The 22322-nt window shown below is 44.0% G+C and overlaps 1 protein-coding gene across 1 annotated transcript in view; it reads right to left on the bottom strand.

The window, feature by feature from the left end:
• The window catches only part of LOC133225083 (protoheme IX farnesyltransferase, mitochondrial), a 102786-nt gene that overhangs the window by 6796 nt on the left and 73668 nt on the right, over nucleotides 1-22322 (bottom strand). Inside the window, exon 6 of the mRNA XM_061377135.1 lies at nucleotides 8390-8622. Within this exon, the coding sequence (XP_061233119.1) occupies nucleotides 8390-8622 (233 nt within the window). The remainder of the gene's footprint in view (nucleotides 1-8389; nucleotides 8623-22322) is intronic.

Below are 22322 nucleotides of genomic sequence, written 5' to 3' on the forward strand. Positions count from 1 at the left end.
AAAACATGCCCGTAGCATCATTCTGAGAAAACCATTTCATTCACAGAAAGCACCCTGAGGACTGCAAACCTATTTTCCCACCCACTAAAGGGCAGAAGTAATGTTTGGATCCTGCTCGACTGTCTTGTTCTGAGGGTGCCACTCTCTAAAGCAGCAATTTGAAATATGCCTCTTTCATGCTAGCAATACCTTTCATCATCAAAGAGCCTTATACATTGTGCAGTTGGCACACGGGACAGTAGCTGAATCACTTCAGCTGTCTGCCTTAAATAAGATGTGATAGTTTGGGATGTTCCAATTGAAACTCGCCAGAAACTTTCTGAAGGCAAGTTCTTCCAGGGCAAAAAACCACCTTGGCTACAAGAGGGTGCAGGATGGAGCTCAGTGTGTGTTGGTGGAGCACAAGGCTCCTGAGCAGGGCAAGCTGGAGCCCAACCAGCCCTGGCAGGCACATGAACATGGGCCTGTCTGCACAAGTCAAGGCAAACACATCCAAGGTTATCTAACAGAGACTGCTGCATCAGCACTGTGTTCCTGAAAACACACTGGAGATGAGCAATTTATTCTCTCTTCTTATCCTTCCCATTGTTCTTTAGACAACACACAGTGCCTTCCCATTACACAGTGTCCTGCAAGCCTCTCCTATCACTTTCAAGCTCCAGACAGGACAAACTTAATTAATAAAACAAAGGAATAAGGAAGGGGGAGCTGATCTATAACAGCATCAATTCAAGAACGGACTCGCTCCTTCTGTCTTTGCTTTGGTGCTGCATATGTACGACTGGGAAGAGGCCAACCAGGTATTAAAATAAACACGGAATGGTTAAAATATCAGCTCCAAAACAGATGTTGAAATCTTTCTGCGTTTCCCAAAGCTGGTGTTTACTGCCTTGGCAACCCAAGAATGCTGTTTTGCTTAAAGCACAATTTTAGTAATTCTTCTGCCTTGAATAATGTGAAGGAATTTTAAAATCATTTCCAGACCTTGGTAGCTCCAAGCTTAGGAAGAGGAAAGCACCGGCCTTTTGTCTCTAGGAAACTGGTATGAGTTTGGCTGCTGTCAGGAGGGGAAGGCTTTGGTAGCCTAAGCTCAGCCTTTCAATGGCTCGTAGTCAGGAAACAACCACACACGGTTTTACTTGATAGCACACAACTGGCTCTCCTCCCTTGAAAGATGTTGAACAAATTACTCCTCTTTAATCCAGACAAGGTAAATTAGAGCTCAGAGACTTGACTTTGTCCAGCTGTATCCACCTGCCTGTGAGCAACCGCGCTGTCTCAGGCCACATTTTTTACCTTTTCTACAGGAAATCTAACATACCCAAGGCCAAACCTCTTCACTGTGGTCCTGCATGGCTTTTACAGGATGTTCTGCTTGCAGGAAATGTACTGGATGTGACCCCAAAGCTTTTATTGTCTGTCTTTTCTTTTGGGCTTGTTCACAAGCTTAACACAGAAAATCAAGATTTCTAACTATGAAGCAATTATGGGAGTAAAGATGTTGAACCCTTGTCAAAGCCTTGCTGCCCACTGAAGAGTCAATGTGAAATTGAACACCCAAAGGATTATATGCGGGAGCTGGTACAAATATTCACAGTGGTTTGGAGTCACATCCATAACACAGATGTAGTGCCCTGATACAAAAGGACTGGTTTATTAAGCTGGCAGTGGCACTTTCTATTTGTGAAGGAGAGTTGGAATGGGCAGTAACTGGTGCCTCTCCTTGTTCTGGTGATGGAAAATGACTGTTAGAGGAGATCAAGTGGCCTCTGATTGAGAACTGTTAAAGGTGTTGTGGCTGCCCCATCCCTGGCAGTGTTCAAGGCCAGGTTGGATGGGGCTTGAAGCAACCTGCTCTAGTGGAAGATGCCCCTGCCCGCGGCAGGAGTTGGAGCTGGATGAGCTTTAAGGTCCCTTCCAACCCAGACTAGCCTGGGATTTTATGATGCTGCCCTGATACAAACACTCCTGAGAAAAAAAGCCACCTAGTATTTCATTTTCCCCATTGTCTTTGGAGGTAGGAAAGGGATCAGCTCTACAAAATTTACACCTTAATTGGTGATTACGAAACCTTCTCGAACACATTTTGGAATTTTCTAGCCACAAACCTTAACCAAACTGATGCAGTTCGCTTCTATTTTGCCACTGAGGTGTTTCCTATATTAGCACCACAGCAAGACAGCAACTGGCACTTCTGCTTCCACTGGAAAACAAAAGCAGATGCTACCGCTTGTTTCAGATGCTGTGTGAGCGGCCAGGCAGCCTTGAGAAGGAAAAAAGGGAAAGTATCACTGCTAAAGCTTTGCACAAGGTCTCTGGGCTGCAAACAATGGTCCCGGCTGTCAGTGCGGGCACGCACAGCCCCGATTGTGTGCCTTCAAGGTTACACGGTCATGTAAACCAAGGGTGAGGAGGAGAACACTGGGGAACTCAAAAGCTTCATGGTCATGGGTTTCAATAGCTGTTTCTTTTGAGGGATGGCACAAAAGGCCTGTGGAACAGGGGCTGCGATAGACTCCTCTGCTCAGCACATAAAGGGAAGGGATGTTGGCCGTGTGTACGGCTTGTCTGCAAAACAAAAGGATGATCCTCAGTGTCCACCAGGAATGGGAAATGAAGTTGGCAGTGGGGTTCTGCACCTCGAGGGAGCGTTCCTGGCCATTGCCTTCAGTAGGAGGAAAGCAGATGTCCCCGGGTACACTTGCCATGCAGAGGCAAGCTGTATGCAGATGGATACACAGAGGCAGGCACGCTTTTTGTGTGACACACAACAGGTTATTACAGCCAAGAGCTTCACAGGGAAACACCTTCATTACACAGACAAGGCTGAGGAAAACAACAACACTGTACATAATTAATCTTAGGTAACCCCAGCAACAGATGCCATAAGGAAAGTGAGCCTGTTGGGTAAGACGGAAATACAATCTTTGCACAGACCATACCATTAGGAAGTGTTTGCCAAAGGACCAGCACACTGCAAACCTGCAGAGCCATGGAGACCTCTTCCAGGCTCCTCCAGGGCTCACATGTAGCCTGAGGGTGGGAGTCTGCTGCAGAGACCCCTGTAGTGCTCCTCCTGTGGGTGTTGTGTCCCACACCCTGGGGCTGCCATGCAGCTCCATCTCCTGATGCTGCAATAGCCATGCACGGGGTAGAGAACCGGGTATGGACGCACTGCCTGTGAATTCATGGGGTCAGTCCCTAGGTGCTCCAGCACCAAAACTGGCATTTAATTGTCTCTTATGAAGATAGAAAGGGGAAAAGAAAAAGAGTCCATTGGCTTCTGCCCTGAATTCAGACCAGCTTGGTTTTTACCCCCACAAAGCACACTCCTGGGCCCCCAGCTTCCAATTCTCATATGTCAGTGACATGAATATCTCTGCTTCCTCTGCAACAGACCACAGATTCTGCTGTCTTCCATCTGAGAACTGAAACCCCAAAAGCTGAATTTACTGGAGAGGGTTTATAGCTGAAGCCTCCTCTGCTCCTGCTGCAGGACAGAGGCCGGCAGCTCCCAGACCTGCTCCCACATCAAGCGGCTTTAAAGCTCAAAGTGCTTAACTGGAAGGGACACAAAGATCTCCAAGCTTACTTTGCATGCAATTAAGCTGTTGCTTTGCTCTCCCTGCTCCTGGCAGACAAGAGCTACACCAGGGAAGGCATGAGAGGCTCCAGCCATTGACAGGTTGGGTACAGCCCCCCCCCACCTCTATTCTCTTTCTTGTTGTTACCGAAACCATCCATCTGCCAAATGTCACTAGCTGATAAGAACTGCCCGTTTTTAAATCCCCATTTGTAAATAGATGTTGGCTGACATAATTAATGTCTACCATACAACACAATTTGAATTACAAAGTAAAGGCAATTTAAAAATCAGCCTCCACATGATTACAACTGATACCCGAGTCTATAAATTCCATAGCCCCAGGAATTATTTAAATTTCTGAAAATGAATGAAAATCAGTACAAGATGTCTTGCAGGAAAGCGAGACCAGAAGTGGAGCATCTGAGATAAACTAAATAGTCTCTTGAGATAAACATTCTTTGGTGCAGTAATACCTAGGGCTCCTAGGCCACCATGGGTCTGTAATGTCTGCTCTAGTGTCAGGGCTGTTATCTGCTATGCCATTGCCACCTACTCAGAATAAATCCCCTTAACTGATAAGCACATTATGTTGAGGAGCCCCGCTTGTCACTTCCATCTACCTGGGTGGTTTGTATGGACACTGTGGCACTGAATTGCTCTGCTCTAAGAGGCCGATACTGCTTGTTGGTGGGATCGAGCCTTTGGTGCATCAGCACAGGAAGGTCGGGGGAAGAAGTGCAACATGTCTAAGGCAAAACTATGGCACTTGGAAACGTTTACCCTGGATTTGGGTTTTCTGCTAACTAGAAATAACAAGTTTAAAATGACAGCAAACATCTCCAACAAGCAAACAGCAGCATTAGGCTGGGGAGAGCCCAGCAACACAAGAGTAATTGAAAGCACGCACACGTTGTGCCTCTCACAGGCCAAAATAAACAGCCCTGTTACTTCCTAAAGATGTCTGTGCACAGTCTCAACAGCAGCGTGGCACACCCTGGAGCAATCCTGTACATGCATCCTGTGCAGGAGAATCCAGCACAGAACAGGACACGCTGCCAAGCTCTGCCTCTTTCTCCTGTCTGTTAGGATAAGGCTTTAGGTGATTTCCATGATTTCCCTGCCAGTCCTTCCTTTGTAAAGTCAGGAGAAACAATTTGAGGGTGTCTCGATTTACTATAGAAACAAATCCCTTCAGAAATAAACAGCATCACAAAGGAGCAATGAAATCAGCTTTCAAGGAAGCAAACGTGTTGCTGCAAATCACAGCCTGGCAGTAAAGTTCTGCATAAATACACCAGATACGTGGCAGCGATATCCACTTGATAAATTACACTTATCATGCACCTTTGACCATCTCACCTGCACTCAGCTCCCCCAGCGAGGAAACGTTAACATTCCTGATCTTTCATCAGTTTCAAACAGCTGCCATTAAAAAACAACACACACACACCCCCAACCCCACAACAAAGAATGCCACATCTTCCCAGAGATAACCTTATCTTTCCCTTTTGAAATGTGAGGTTTTCCCTAAATCACACTGGCAAAAAATCCAGGGTTGGGGCAGGACGTTTAAGAGCACAGAATTAAAGTTACCTATCAGGGGAAGAAACAGAAGCAAGCATCACTGGGAATCCCTGTAAGAGCTGCAAAAGATGTGTAGTGTAAGAAATACCAGCAACTATTTGCATCACTAGAAATACAAGGGTCCCAGACTTTTATCTGCAAATATGTGATACTTGGTTCTTGTTTCTTGTACGAGAAACTCATAAAGTATTCATCTTTGAAATAAAGTTCTAAACAAAATAAGGACAAATTAGAACAAGGCTGCTCCAATGAGACACTTTGTTATTGTCTCTGGAATAGGGCACTACAAATCACAGAATCCCAGCCTGGTTTGAGTTGGAAGGGACCTCAAAGCTCATCCAGTTACAACCCCTGCCATGGGCAGGGACACCTTCCACTGGAGCAGCTTGCTCCAAGACCCCTCCAACCTGGCCTCAAACACTGCCAGGGATGGGGCAGCCACAGCTTCTCTGGGCACCCTGTGCCAGCGCCTCAGCACCCTCACAGGGAAGAGCTTCTGCCTAAGAGCTCAGCTCATCTCCCCTCTGGCAGGTTCAAGCCATTCCCCTTGGCCTGTCCAACATAAACAGCCACGAGTAGCTCACATCAGTGTCCATGAATGGCACTGGTGAGGTTATGGAGCTCCTGACATGACGGAGGGGTGCAGACACGGCTGTCCCAGAGTACCACACAATGCAGTGTAACACTTGGTTCCCCCCCCCAAATGCTAATAAAAGGCCTACACTTAAGTATTGTTTTCCCTACAACAGCAACATGTACAACAATGTGGCTGCTGTGAGAAGATTACAAGGAGAGAAAATCCACAGGAAAATGTAAACCCAAAAAGCCACCAGTTAAGTGGTGAGAACCTTCCTTCTCATTAGTTTCCTGCCTCCCTCCCTTCACATTCCTCTTTGTTATTGAGTGAAATGATTTTCTTTTTTTTTTTTTAAACGAGGTGCAAATACATTTTCACACCTCTACTGAGAACTAGGTTAAGTCTCCAAGCTAATTACACATTATTAATGAGTTCAGCAACTGTGGGTTGACTGGTTAAAGGAGGGATGCAGGTCTGCACGTCGCCACGCGGACGCATGCTTGTACTCTGCATGGGTCTGATGCTGCCAGGTTTGAAAACTCTTCTTGTTTGTAATAATAAAAAGTTTAACACTGAAAATCATAGAATCATAGAATGGTTTGGGCTGGAAGGGACCAGTTCCAACCCCCTGCCATGGGCAGGGTCACCCTCCACTAGACCAGGTTGCTCCAAACCCCATTCAAACTGGCCCTGAATGCTTCTGGGGATGGAGCAACCACAGCTTCTCTGGGCAAATCACAGTCTCCAATGCAATCCTTGTCTTCTATTTCTCTCTTGTCTTCTTAAAAGAGTTTGTGTAAGATTTCGAGTTTTGTTTTTTAATACTGAAATGCACTAAATATGACATCCAGGTCACCATTTTCAGGATTCTCCCCAGGTATGCTTTATTACAAAGACCAGTAGCAACTCAATAACATTTCTTTTCCTATTAAACAAGCTGCCTGGGCTCACTGACACAGACTGGGAGGTGACTGTAGAGCTTTAGCTACCCAGATCAAACAATACAACACCAAGTTACACACCAGCGCAGACCATTATGTTCTGACAACGTGGTTTAAAGTTATCACCTTCCACTCATGGCACCACTACCAGAGATGATCCCTTCTAGAGCTGGCAGAGGGATACATAACCACAACTGAGTTGCAAATTAGAGAGGAAAAGCTTACTTGGGACACCAGTGGTGCTGTCTGCTGCCTGCCCAGCTGCCGTACAGGGGCAGCTTCAGCTCCTTGCAAAGCAGGTCTCCAAGAGCAAGTTGCAACTTGACAAACTGAAGATAATGAAAATCGGTGCCAGTTTACTTTAATGTGCTGGGCTTTAACTGCAGCGGTGTGACTGCCATTTTTAAACCAGGGCTGAAAACCTGAACTGTAACAGCCTCTACAGAGAGGGCACTGGTGAGATAAGAGCTTTTCACTCCTGCTCCTCCAGGCTGGACTTCGCAGGTGAAGTTCAAACATCAACTCTGCAGTGAGGTGCCAAAACCAAACAGAAAGCCCTAAACAAAAGATCCAAGGTCTACGCATCATTCATTCTCTTCTCTTTAGAAATAGAGAGCTTCTAATGATAACTGATGCATTCCTTAACATGACACACTGTACATACACATGCATGCCATTTATAGGTCTAAACATAAAAATAACTTTCAGAGAAGAGAAGGTTTGTATAGGAGAAGTACACATTAAAAAGAAACCACCACAAAAGCTTTCATCCCAGCCGCGGATTAGATCCATATCAGAACATGAGTACTCCAAGCCAATTCATACTGACTTTCATAGGAAGTACACAGCACAAATGAAGAATGGATTTTGCACAGATTCTGGTAATTTCTGGCTAAAAGCCTTGCTGTTGAAAGTATTATTCAAGACTTAAATATGCCACGCTGTGGGATGAGCATGAGCTAAAACAATTCTTAACAGACCTGTTAATTGAACTTCATTAGTTCCTTCAGAATGTAAGTATGTGGAGCCACTTGGATTCTTAAGTTTCTAGCTGGCAGGAAAAACAAGCCCCAATTGTGTCAGAGTTTAGCTGCTGAAGAGATCAGTGTTTTATGAGGGATGTAAAACTGGTTCACAGTTACTAAAATAGAAATCTTCGTTTGCTTTTCAAGGAGGGGAGAAGGAACATTTAGAACTTAAGACTTTCAAAATGGGCAATTAAGAAACACATCAATAAATTTATCTTCCTAGGATATTTTCTGGCTTGTGGAAAGACACTAATAAACACAACTGGGAATTTTCCAGCTGAAAGCTCCTGAAGCTGGATCTTGCTGAGTATGGTTTTAATCCCCAAATTATGCAACGTTTTCTTCCATATGAACCCCAAAGATGTTATTTTCCTTCTAGATAATTTTTTTAAGATGGCCTAAACAAATATTCAATAGAACACAATCTTGCATCAGCTCCTGTTGCCCCTGAAATGCTCTGTAAGGAGAATGCTACCATTGTGTCTACTCATTTGGTCCTCATGGTACCACACTGTAACAGATTTTGGCATTGCAAACAGCAGAATATATCTGCTTTCAAAGCAGTGTCAGGTCAACAAGCATAAAGAATGAGGTTTAATGCCTTTCCAGTAGGTCTTTTTAGTTATCCCTAAGGCAATGATGTTAACTGCTTGTATGATGGTTACATACTCACCAGCATCGAGACTACCGGTAGCTGCCGTCCAGCCCATGACAGGGGGAATGGCCCCGACGACAGCTCCTACCCACGTGTTGGCGATGCTCATTCTCTTCATGGGGGTGTAGCAACACGTGTACAGGAAGATGTTGAAGGCTCCCAAGGCTCCAGTGAGAGGGTTTACTCCCAGTGTCAGCAGGGCGATTCCCGGGACTCCGCAGGAGGCAGCGAAGCACACAGCGAGTAGAGGGCTGTGGGGAGAGACCAGAGACACTGGTAAGAGTCTGTCCCAAAGGGTGAGTGCTGTCCCGCTCCTTTGCCTCCTCCCATAAACTGAGTGGAGTTTTGTTATTGTTCTTACCCAGCCCAAATTCTCCCATTTGAATCCCCATCCTAATCAAAGCCTTTCTCAAAAGTTAAGACAATCTCGCTACAGATTTGCAATGATCTGTGAGTCTTATTCTTTGTTCATCAAATAAATTCCATCTCTGCAGGTAAAAAGCCCTTATGAAGAACTGGTGCTTCCAACAGATCTTTCTCTTCCATTTAAATCTTAGTATATTTTGACCTCTGGAAAAGCACCCAGGGGTTAGAGTAAATGAGAATGGTTGTCACTCATCAGATTTGTAACTGATTGCAATTATCCTTTGACTCAAACACAACAGGGTTAGGCACAAAATTAGGAAGCATTTACAAGAAAAGAGAGTATATTCAATCCCTGTGAAATTACATCAACAGGAATAAAGTATTTTTTGGCTTTACTGTAAAAAAGGCTGAATTTTCTACATTCCTTATGCACTGCACTAAGCAGGGCTGGCACACCAAAGCAATCCTGGCAACAGGAGTGAAATTAAAACTCTATTCTGACTAGAATTAACTGAAGATATCTTAGGTTTGGCTAAAAGGATCAAACAAGAAAGATGCGAATGTGATTCCTACTGCACATCAGCCAACAGCTTGGGGAAGGTTGCAAATTCCTGTTAAAATCTGTAAGAAAGTGGCTGAAGCCCACAATAAACATCCAAATACAATGAACAAGGATGTTTTGTCTGGCTACCAAACCCACACTTCCCAGGCAGCACTGTGATGCAACCCTTAGGAAGCTTTATTTGTGAACCCTTGCACCAAACCAATGTGTTTGCTGCTGGTGGAGATCTCATCACACATGTTTGAGGGTGTCTGGTATAATGGGAAGAGAGACCTAAATGCCACTAAGAAATAACATGGTGTGGGAGGCCTCTGGAAGGGAGGAAAATGCCGTTAACTGAGTTGTATTTAATAACCCATGTGGCTAAATACACACTTTGAGTCATCCACGAGAGCAGAAAATATGTGTGCTTGCAACAAAAGTCTCTGCATGAAGTTTAGCTTTACACGTTTTGTCTAACTGAAAACTATGCAGCCTTTGTATTCTATGATCACTCTGCCCTCTGGCCAAATCCCCTAACCCTGAAGTATGTGTTGCAAGCACTGCCCTAACCCTCATAAGAAAAACTTGCTGGTGGGGATGAATTTTATGGGAGTTATATCAGTAAAAAATCCTACCACTTAAATTTGGATTTTTAACACCTTTGTTGGACCAATATGGAATGGAAATCTCAAATACCTGGAAGAATTAAAACGAGCAAACCTCACATCAAAGATCTGCCTTGAAGTTAAATTAAATCAAACCATTTTATCCAGGTTTTCAAAACCATCAACAGAATTTAGATTATGGAGCATGCACAGAGCACGTTTACGCTCCAGCACGACCAGTACTGGTGTTACTGATGTATCAGGAATAGAGGTAGGGTTCGTCATTGCTATCCATTGATAAGGAGATGTGTTAAGTTTGTTTTCAGGAGCCATAGCGTGCTGAGCCCTCTGGTTTTGCAGCTAGTGGGGCTCTGTTGCAGAAAAGCAGCAAAACACAATCTCTGCCATTGACTATAGATGCTGTAGTTGATAATGTTGCCCCTCTGTAGTGAAAGCCTGACTGGGTTTGGTTAAACAAATCGATGTTGACTGATTCCTGAATAAAATACAGTCAGACAGTAAACACCACATTTACACAATACACACTCTCGAGGTGACAAAAGATCAGCATGACCCTACGAGGCCGCGCTACCCATGTTTGCTCCCGCAGGGCTCACAGACATAAATGAGGACACAGTTTGACCTAATGCAATGAGCACTTTTCTCACTAATCAAGAGTGAAGACTCCTGTACACGTCTCCAATTCAAATGAATGCGACGCACCGTGAGCCAGACACGCAGCAGCAGACGCCAGCCCTTCATGCAAAGCCCTCCTCTGTGGTTGAGCCCAGCATCACGTCATCCCATGTCGCTCCCCTGCAGCAGCGATAGCCCTGTGGTGCCAGCCTTGACACCAGTTGCGTGCTGCCTTCACATCTAACCGATGGACTGGAACAGCACCTTTAAGAAATGAGGTTTTATCAAAAGGGAAGAGAGAAGTTATGTGGCTGAGACCGCCAAAAGAGCTGCTCTGTTCCTGGTGGATGAAACCACGGTTTTGTTTCTCAGTTTCTTCCTTTTTGCCTCTTTAAAAGGCAGTTTGGTTAGTGTCTCTAATGGTTCTAATGATCTCAGCAGAGGTTATCAAGTCAATGTGGGATGTTCTTCATAAGCAGTTGATCCGTATTACTTTCAGGTATCCTGCAAGTGTGACATTTTCCTTTTCTCTCCAGTGTCTCCTTAACAATCAAGGAACTGTGGAATTCTTCTAGAAGACTAATTGTTCAACTTCCAAGTGCAAGTGCCTGCCCCTAACTCCAACTGAGATCAGAAACTCAAACTGTGACCTAATGATTCAGCTATGTTATTTCTGTCCCCTAAAATACTACTTGGCATTACAAAGGCACTGCAAACAGAAATTGGGACTTTGCTTTCTTGGTGAGACATGAGATAGAGTATTCAACTCACACTCATGTAAACATGCAGTGTTTATAAGGTCTAGGAGAAGTATAAGCAATTCCTTGCTGGGAAAGAGAATAGCTGAAGAAAACATAGAGATTTCAGTCGCTGGTGCAGTTCTTTCTGCTTCAGTGACTCCTAGGATTTTAAGAAGAAAAGACCGACCCTAGACTTAAATCACAGCAATTTAAGGGCTATTCTGATTTCCACTAGTTTATGGTCTCCAAGGGACCAGTAACGGGGACCATTATGAATCTCCATGCCGACATTAAGCCTGTGAAAACTCAGACATGTGGTATAAGGCTTGATTTGGTGCATGCTCCTTTGCTGGGCTGCCTGTGTCTTACTGAGGGAGCACAGGAGATATCATTCCAGAGCAGGAGAAAGCTGTGATGCTGAGCTGTCACTGGGTTTGTCCCATCACCTAATGCCATGCAGCAACTCCCACTACAGCCCTGTGGCACCAAGCAGTCCAGTGTGCACCAGAGGAGCATCAACCTTGGGTAACCCAAGGCTAGGGAACTCTCTCGTAGTGCTTAAAAGTGGCTGCAGGGTCTCTGCTGGTTTCCTTCATCCTTAAACCCTGCCATGCAGTTAAGTGCAGGCTGATGACAGGCACTGGTACATAAGCCTCATTTCACTTGGGCGTTCACTTGTGCTAAGGGAATCGCTCCCATGGGAAAGAAGGGCAATCTTCCATTGGAAAATTGGCCAAGAAGCTAGCTCAGAAAGCAAACATATTGAGCAAGAAACTAGGTTTTATGATGGATTCTTGGGAGGAGTTGGTTTCAGTTATTTGGCTGATTAAAATCAGACTTTGGAAAAATACTACAAGTGCCAAATGAGTTCCCTTCAAATTTCAACTCTAAAATACCCAGTATGTCACCACATTGGACACCTCCTAAAGGAAAACCAAAAACTGGTAGTTCTGCCTCGTTCCTCTTCTCTCATATTGCAAATGCATATGCCAAATTCTGTCTAATTTTACTGCTAAAAGACATTCACATTCAAGTAAAAGCTTTTGAGAGAGCTTCAGCTTGAACAGCGAATAACCAAACCTTCCCTGATCCAAAGAAAATGTGTTGATGTTTCACTCCCACAGAACTCACCCAACACAGACCCTCCCCAGTCACACTCCACTGAGAGCATCCAAGAGGAGGAGGAGCAGGAAGAGGAAAAGAGAGCCAGGTTTCTCTTCATTCAACTCAATGGTTTTGCTGACACAGGGGTGTCTGGAGAGATGCCGTCAGGCTGGGGATGACTGCTCAAGTGCTGGGGGGGGACAGGGAGCAGGCAGGAGGAATCCCATGTGGATGATACTCAGGCATCCCCTGCACGTACAACCACGAGGCATCCATGTGTATCCTCATTCACTGTATCACTGATGAAGACTCTGGACAACAGAGCAACCAGCCTATTTTACTCCATGTGCAATAGCATCATATCCAAAACTAGCTGCCACTTACAGATGATGTGGCTATATGTATATAATGATCCTACACACATGTGCATGAAATATATGTATTTAACAGGCTCCAGAGTCATGGATGATATTACTTATTGACTCACAGTGTTACTTGGAAAAATTGAGAGGGGAAAACAAATTAAAGCATTTGCCCATCTGTAAAATAAATGCATTATTTTACCTATTTCACAGCAGAATCAGCAAGCTTAATGTCTATAAAGATCAATAATGTCATGACTACACATGCTTTTCTATGCTGTCTTTGGCAAAACATTTTGTGAAGACGAATGCCAAAGTACAGTTTGAACTGGAATTTAAATGACAGTATGAAAAAGGGGAAAAAAGCTTAAAGATAATTTAGTTTGGAAAAAAACAATCAAGAAGCCAGACAAAATTCCCTCTTACAACCTATCCATGTTTAGAAATATGGAAAAATCCTCTATCAGCATCTAATGCTTCAACCTATCTCACTGAATGTACTGATGCTCCTATGCTAATAGAGACACAAAGCCCATTTGAATCCTGAATAGACACACTCGTGCCATCAGCAGTTGCCTGCAATTCATGTTCAGATGTTATGTAAATACATGAGAAACTTCATTTGTGACCTTGTGTTAATGGGGAACCGGCACACAAAACATATTTACATAAAAGCATAAGCCTGGATGTAAGTGTCCATTTAAGATTGCCTGTGTATTTTTCAGGTGAAGCAGGAGCGCTTAGAGTTGAAAATGAGATTCAAAGCCTAATCCAGGAGGTAATAAAACAAATTCTGTCTTCTCCCTGTCTGTCAAAAACGTTTTATAGAAACATCCCCACTTCTAAAAGGGCAAACTGAAAAAAACCCAACCAAAACAACAATGCCCTTTGGCTTTGCTGCAGCATGCACTGAATACCTTAATGAATTGAAACACTGCAAGTCCTGGATGATTATTCTGTTTTAGATCTTATTATTATTGACAACTGTCCCTTGAACCACAGGGCCACCGATCCGTTCTGCTGGTCCCTGCCCATGGCTGGGGGTTGGAACTAGATGATGTTAAGGTCCTTTCCAACCCTCACTGTTGTCTGATTGCATGATTCTATGAACACAGGGTGATGATCTGAAATGAGCAGGACAAGGATGGTGAAGAATAAACTATGATGAAGGGCAGAGGCTGGGCACAGCACAGCACCCAGCTCTGCCCCCAGACACCTCCAACCAGGCTGCACCTCCCCATCTGATCCTCTGCATACAGGCATGGGCTGGTGGGGAGAGGGAAGGTGAGAAGAGCAGGATATGCATCCTCACTTTCCTCTGTGTGGCATTTTTAGTAACATCAAATACTCTGCACAGACCAAACCCTTTAATTAAAGTGTAATTCTACTTAGTTTTTGATAAGACAAAACTGGTTTTGGTTTTTAGTGAGTTTTCTGTTTAGTTCAAGCCCATGCTCCCTCCCCTCACTTCTGCCCACAGAAATGGTCCTAAGTTATCCCTGACTTCAGTATCTTCAACAGTGGCAGCTAAACAGTGCCAAGACAATAAAGGTGAGATGGACAGCTCGGATTAATCTCAATATTGCTACTCTGGGTGCTAATTCTGTCTGTATATAGTGTCAAAACAATCTGTAGTAAAGTAAGAAGAGAAGCATCCTGAACCCTCAACTCACAGTGCTGAAAATAGCAGGAGCTCGGAAGAAGGTATTTGGCAGACAAAGAATACAAGAGTGATTCTCATCTCTGCAATTTCATTTCAACGGGCTGAGATATGAGTCCAGTGCAGGAACACTGTTCCAAAGCCATAATTAAAATCAGATTTCAGGAGGAAGCATCATAAGTTGCTTATTATTTCTGGAATCTCTAGGTACTAAAAATGTCCCCAGACTACTCGCCAGTACAAGGCTGCTGGAGGAAGCCCCCTCCTCTCCCTAATTTTTTCCAGGTCAGCAGTAAGCTATGAAGGCTTCGGAAGCCACTTAAACTCACACAAAAGCATCAGCCTGATGTTTTTACATTTTCCAACAGCAATGAGAGGTTATATAAACTGAAGTGCAGGTCACATCCCTTTGAAGGTCTCTTTGGCTGCAAAAGCCCACGGTCATTTCAAGAGGAGAAGATACCCATGGAGATCCCCAGCACAAATGCACCTAACCCCGTGCAGAAAAGCATCATTCTCCCCAGCTGCTGGTTTACAGTTTTGCTCATCTTTTGGCATCTTCTCAATCCCTGTGGACAGGCAACACTGAGAGTTGCCAAAAACCAGTCCCAGGGTAGGAGCTGAGCATGCAATCACCATGGCTGTCATATGGTACCGAGCTATGATTTGGTCACCTCCCTCAGCTAAAGGAGGATCAGCCAGGGGATTCTTTAAAGATTTTAGTTATATCATTAAAGATCAGCACCCAAGAACGGCTGAACCCTCTCCAGCAGCTTCCAGAGATCCACCAAGAAAACCAGGGAACACCATCAACCCCAGGAGTTACACCAGGCAATCCTATCCCACTGGGAAGAGGCACAACGAGCAGAGGACATTATGCACTGCAGCACCATATGACTGTGTGGAAGCCTTCGTGCTCCTAGGACTGAGGTAATGGGGAAGAAGGGTCATCATCTCCTTGAAGCACACATCTGGAGTGCATTTGTGTGCCTTCCAGCCCTGCTTCCCCAGATGGACAGATGCCTGAAACCAGCAGTGGGGTCGTCTGCTGGCGCAAGTGACGCCAGCTCAGCTGACTGCAAAAAATGAGCTGTAAAAGGCACATTTTGCCCTGAATAGCAACAGTAGCTTCCCTGGAATTATTTTTGATGGGAGGTTAAAAAATCCCCACTCATTCAGCTTCCGAGCTCAAAGTAAGGCACAGAGCATTCAAAAGCAATCAGTAATCACGGCAGAAAACTGAACGATGACAATCTACCAACACTGAAATTAAATGTTAACTTTCCACACAAATCCTTTTAGGCTGCATATTTATATATTTAGTAATAAAAACCATATTCATGACCATTGTCAGCTGTAAAAGCTCTACAGTAATAACAACACCACTAATGGAAACTGAAACTGGAATAACATTGCCTGGATCAGTAGCTTCATCGCTGATGACTTCTCTAAAATGATCCTATTTTTCTATGCAAAAGACATTAAACTCCAGAAGAGTCCTACAGACAGACTGAGGATGTACCTGATAGAAAAACCATAGCCACACTTCCCTCTGAGTTTTTAAATCAAAGTGCTTACATGATGCTGCATGATGACCCATAATTAGTACAGTTTTGAGGCAGCTTGTCTGCTTTTAAGGATTCAAAGCATGACTGACAAGGTGTTTTTATATTCAACCACAACTTCCAATTACAGATTGTCTCCAGGAGAGATCTTTCTTCCCAATGAATAGGGAAAAATAGCTTTAGCATTACCAGAATGGACATATTGCCAGACCCCTTTATTTCTTTCATGTAGATCTGATCCAGCATCAGTCAGAAGCGTTAGTAAACACAAGCAATCTGTGCTCTCACTTTTGGTACCATCTTCCACAGGTACATTGTGAAAAGCCTCCAAACCTGCTGATTGAGGCTTCATCTTGCAAAGTACCAGAATTATATTAAACAGTGTCTATGAATGAGCTAAAATGCTACTATTTTAAGTGGGAAAAAAAAATGTAGAGAAAGATCTTAATAGATATTCATTTATTCTCTCTCAGCCATGCAGGAAAGTTCATGACTCATGACAAGGGATGAAGGATGATGTATTTTAAAGCCAGAATGTGAAAGTAAATTACACTTTTAATTGGGAATTCAATTTTTCCCCATCAACTCCAAATATCAGAGTACACGCCTGTCTATCATTTACCACTGAAGACTGACAAGACGTCCTTTAGGAGGTGCAAATAAATGGGGAGCTTTGTCAAGTCTCTTAGTTTTTCCTTAATGAATTATTTAACTTTGTCTTCACAAGTTAAGCAGCAGTATCTACATTCTGTCAGCGTCTGGTATGTCATCCCCAAAAACGTGTTGCTGTGGCAGATCAGGCTCTACATGCACTACAAATACCGAATTTGAGATCAAATCCCCTTTAACTGGGTATAAAAGTACCGCAAGTTTTGAGATTGCCAGAACACGCTTGTTGCGATTCTGTCTGCTTCTGGTTTTGTAACTGGCTTTTTGTGATTTGGTTTCTGATATTATCTGTGACAAAGACATTGACAATCTCAGATGGGACAGTGCTTTCCCCCATATGTACAATACAATAGTGTGGAAAACAGTGGAAACTTTCCAAAGCCAACTTGTCACACAAAATCTGAGCTGTGGAGAAACCCTGGGGTAAGAGGAGGCATGAAACTTGTAGATGCTCCCAAAAACCCTAATGAGCTGGGTTAATGGATAGCATTTAAGCACACTTAAATCAGGACTTCAACACCACAGCATTGTGTCTCCGGATTAAGGGTTTACAGAGCTGAACCTCAAATAAACCTCTTTCAAATGCAAGTGTTTGGGAAAGAAATCACCCCTCATACCTTTCCTTTGTCTATGGGGCTCAGCCAGGCCAGTCAGCACTAACCTGGATGTGGAATGATAACTGGAGCATCAGCAGGGAAAAGGTGCAGGACTCCCTGTGTGATGTCTAAATCTCCCAAGGAACGGCATACAGTGAGAACTTGGCCTAGGTGGAACTCAGTGATAGGTAAACATGGATACCTACCTGGGTTTTCTCATGCAGTTGCCACCTTGAGATTTGGAACTAAATTGCCAACCCAGCTCTGGCATTGCTATCTCATGTACTTGTTCAGGAGTATATGCAGTGTAAATAAATACAGACTAGGATAAAATATCCCGTGTCTGTGTCAATTCACTTCTCCCCCACTGAAAACACAACCCATGTGTGGAGCCCAAGCTGCCCTGTCGTGCTGTGTATTGCTATTGTAGAAAAGCATAATCAACGCTGTATTTTAACCAAACTGGAGGCAATTAGTTCCCCTCACTCCTCAAAGACCTGAGCTACAGATGTTCTGCCTCCCTTGCCAGAGCGAGGGACTTGAAAACTATCATAAACAAGCACAGCTCATTTAAAAGAATCATTTCATCTTGAAAGGGACACATCTCTCTTTTTTATGCCTGTGTAAATCAAAATGGGCTTGATCGATTCTGCTGAAAGTTCCACAAAGACGCGACGTGTGTGCTAAGATGAGGCAAGAGGAATTTCCACTCGGCTGAAAACAGAGAATTGAGTCCTACCCTCATGGAGCTTTCTTCTCAACATATTCCTCTCTCGTTTCTACCAGTCTAACTCCATGCAGATTATGCTCTTTCATTGTTCATGGGTTCCAGAGTCTGCCCAGAGAACCAAGACTGAAGCAACCACAGGTTTGGGATGAGACAGCTCACAAAGCCCTGGGGACACCTGCAGCTCACAAATCACATTAAGACAGAAGCAGAACTTATGCTGCCCCCTGTTATTAAGCAGAAGCTCCAATTGGGCCTCACAGAATCACAGAATGGTTTGGGTGGGAAAAGACCTTAAGATCATCCAGTTCCAACCCCCTGCCATGAGCAGGGACACCTCACACTAGGCCATGTCACCGAAGGTTCTGTTCAAACTGGCTTTGAATACTGTCAGGGATGGGGCTGCCACAGCTTCTCTGGGCACCCTGTGCTAGTGCCTCAGCACTCTCACAGTAAAGAACTTCTTCCTTATATCCAACCTGAACTTCCCCTGTTCCAGTTCAAACCCATCACCCCTTGTCCTATCACTGCAGTTCCTGATGAAGAGTCCCTCTCCAGCATCCTTGTACCCCCCTTCAGATACTGGAAGCTGCTCTGAGGTCTCCATGCAGCTTCTCTTCTCCTGGATGATCAGCCCCAGCTTTCTCAGCCTGTCTCATCACTTCACTTGAAGTAAAAAATTAAAAAGACCCATACTTACAACACGTTTATGCTCTTGTTACACTTGCTGTACACACCAGAACGCTAATCATAACAGCCCTAAGCAACCCTGCAGAGCCTTAGCATGCTCCTTGCTCTATGGCTCTATTAGGTAGGAGTGAAAGGGTGAATAATAATATTCACAGCTTCCCTGCCGACAGGAAAATGTAAATATTTCTTTAAAGGGCTTACAAGACAAACGTACAGTACATTTGAAAAATGTCCCTCTCAGTATTTAAACGAAATCCTCCTTTTTCACCTGACAAACCTGACCTTACAGCATGGCAGCTAAGTGAGCCATTCATTTCACTTCAAAATCTCACTCCTCTGTTTAAGAACCAGACCAGCTGACAAACAGGATGGATAATGTGGTCTCTTCAGAAACATTTTTCTGTGATTTAGCATGATTAAACCTAACATGTGCTTCTGCTGAGCCCTCGGCCAGCATGTGGAAATCAGGGGATAAAGAAGTCTCAAGACAGTTCTCAGCCTCAGTAAGATGGAGAAAACTGGAATTCTAGAGTATTTATAGAATCATGGAATAGTTTGGGTTGGAAAGGACCTTAAAACTCAATCAGTTCGAACCGCCTGCCACAGACAGGGACACCTTCCACTGGAGCCGGTTGCTCCAAGCCCCTGTGTCCAACCTGGCCTTGAACACTGCCAGGGATGGGGCAGCCACAGCTTCTCTGGGCACCCTGTGCCAGTGCCTCAGCACCCTCACAGGAAGAATATTTTCCTTATATATAATCTAAACCTCCCCTCCTTCAGCCTCAAGTCATTCCTCCCTGTCTTGTCACTACAACAACCTGGTTTTCACCAACCTGCTCTTCCAAGAAAAGAGAAAAGATAGTCCAGCCATTGAGACCACTGACTCGAAATACATCCCCAGGGGCAACGCAGATGAAGGAGTTTGGCTATTCACTACAGCCACAGACAGCAGGACAAGAAGCAGTGGTTTGCAGTGGAAGGAGGATCAGGCTCTCCACACCATCAAGGGGCAGAGCCATCACACAGATGAACCTGCCAAACTGCAGTTTAAATCAGATCCTTCCTATCCGCAGATTGCTCTGCAACACTGCAAGCATGCATTTGATTTGATTTGTGCAATTTTAACACTCTACAGCACGCTCTTAAGTAGGTGCTATGTTTCATCTGAGAGGTGAAGAGGATGACAATAGTTGTATTTTGGGATGGGTGCATTATTATTCGGTAGTTTATCTACAATTAACATCTGAAGTTGTATTTTACACTTAAAACCCAAACAAAAAAGCCCTTTTATACCATAAATGTGCACAAATACAACATAATCATTGTCACACAAGGGCAGCAGTGTAAGCCGCTGTGGCTCACGCTCCTTTACAGCATGATTTATCATTTAATATTCCTTGTGATTCTATGTGCCTAGCAAAAAAATATTAACTAAAACATATCAAAGAGGTTCCCCACATATCTCAACCTCAGGAATGCAGCTTTCCTGGTCATAAAGACTGGAGAGCGAGCATCTGTGTTAGCACAGCTAATTAAAGTGTAAGAAAAACCTCTCTTCTATCTGACTTGTGAAGTTGATAACACGTAAGTTATAACTTGTATAAGACATGATAAACTCTGTCCTTCACCAAAAGAAATGCACTTCTAACATGACTTACTGTAAACAGATCTCAGGGTCTAGCAGCTTCTAATCAGAGGCAGCTCCGTAATGGACTTGTTGAGCGGTGACATTTCCTACAACACTTGGCACACGTTGAATAATGATGCTGTTGTGCTTAAACCAGATAAGGTTCAATACTAACACAGGGAACAAAGTGTTGGGGTTTTGACTGCATTAAGACACAATTTACAAACACGAACCTGAAATGTTTGACATATGAGGGAAGAAGACCCACCACACCACGAGAACACTGGAAAGGATCTTGGGCTTCAAACTTTAAGTTTTAAGGGGGAAAACTCACTTTAACATCACCTTTGAATGAAATGACTCATCACTAGTCAGTCAAAAAAGAAAAGAGTCAATGGCTACAACTGATGGCCAAGAGGCCCGTTCAGATGGGACACAAAGATGGAAGGATTAGTGTACAATAGCTTGGTTCCCTCCAGCTCATGGGGCTCTACCCCCCGGCGAGGAGCTGACATGAGAGGATAAGACAACTCCATTAAGGAGCCCGTATCACTTCTCCGCAGCGTTCCCCACAAGCAGATGGAGCAGCTATTTAACCAAATGCACCGTGACTCCTGGTTTATACATGAGCATCTGGGATGTTTCCTGACGTGGGGCGATGTACAATGTACTCCGATTTATCAACTGTCCCACGTGCAATTAAAGATCCAGATAAGTAATTCCATGGTAAAGGCCCCTTGGCTGAGCTGAAAAGCACCAAGGCGTGAGGGGTCAAGTGTTTCTGCGGGGTTTATATTTACCAAACAGAGCTGGCTGCAAAGGAATGTCCCCATTGAGCTGCAGCAGAATTAGGTCCGAGGAGGAGTGAGCTGAAGGCACTAGCTGGATAGCTTAGCAACCTCTTTGTTTCAACTGAAACGAATTTGAATGTAATGTCAGAGGTATTAAAACAACCCTCTTTATTGCCCTAAGAAACAAAATAGAGATGTAGTTAGAGCTGTATAATTTCCTGCTAATACACATTTTGATCTGAGGATAATGTGCAGTATCACCATTTTTCTGCGCATTCTACAAAAGGCCTCTAATACCTTAGAACCATTTAATCAACATCCTATGCAGGCAGTGAAGAGATAATTGAAATATAAGTACTGTCATCCATATCCCCTTTGGGAAAGTGACACAGTAAGCATTATATCATTCCATTAGACCATCCTTTGATGTGGGTTTTATTCTCATTAAACTATGTTTTAGCCTCAAGGTTTCTGCCCCCCCACACACACACTTCTCCATGACGTGACCGTGCCAGAAAACCCTCACCCATCCCGCTGTTCAAAGGGAAGAAGTACATTTTTACAAGCAATTGTACATGTCAGAAATATCAAGCTGCCTTCTTAATTTCTTGTTTACCAAACAGAGTCAATGACAGCTTCTGGAAAGCACAGGGTGGAAAACAAACCCAGGGAAGCCAGGGGGGTGGTGGTGGGGAAGGAATGCGTTTACTTGTTTTCAAATAATAAAGCCTGAATACAAGCAGGAATACAAAAAAAAAAAAGGCAGCCATGGTGGTGTCTGCTTTGAATTGCGCCCTGTTTAAACAAGAGGAAAGCCTCCCACTGCAAAAAGAAACATTTTTATCATTCACAAAGATCTCAGGGCAGTCCCTTTAAAATGAGGTATTTTCTAAACAAAATAGTGGAATGTTTCCCTGCAGGGAACGAGCATCTGATCCCTTAAAAATGATTATTCTTGAAGAACTGTAGATTTATGGAGGTTTTGTTTTATTTAACTTAAGTCGAATGAAACCTGTCTGAAATGACCACCCAAGGGAGCAGCCCAGCCAGCCTAAGCACAGGCTGCTCTTTAAATGGGAACCAAAGTTGTACCCACACCCTTGGGGAGGTTTTAAACTCCTGGCTTAAAGCAGGGCTGGCTAAACGCTTAATGCAGGCTTCAGCCTAAGCCGAGGACATGGATTTCTTCTCACTTACATCAGTGGAGCTCCACTAACATCAGCAGGAACCTTCCGGATTCACATTAGTGTTAGCAAGCAAAGAATCAAG

The sequence above is a fragment of the Neopsephotus bourkii genome, unplaced genomic scaffold, assembly GCF_033783945.1.
Source record: "Neopsephotus bourkii isolate Nb327-2 ecotype Australia unplaced genomic scaffold, CSIRO-AGI_Nbou_v1 NB_1749, whole genome shotgun sequence".
NCBI lineage: Eukaryota > Metazoa > Chordata > Aves > Psittaciformes > Psittacidae > Neopsephotus > Neopsephotus bourkii.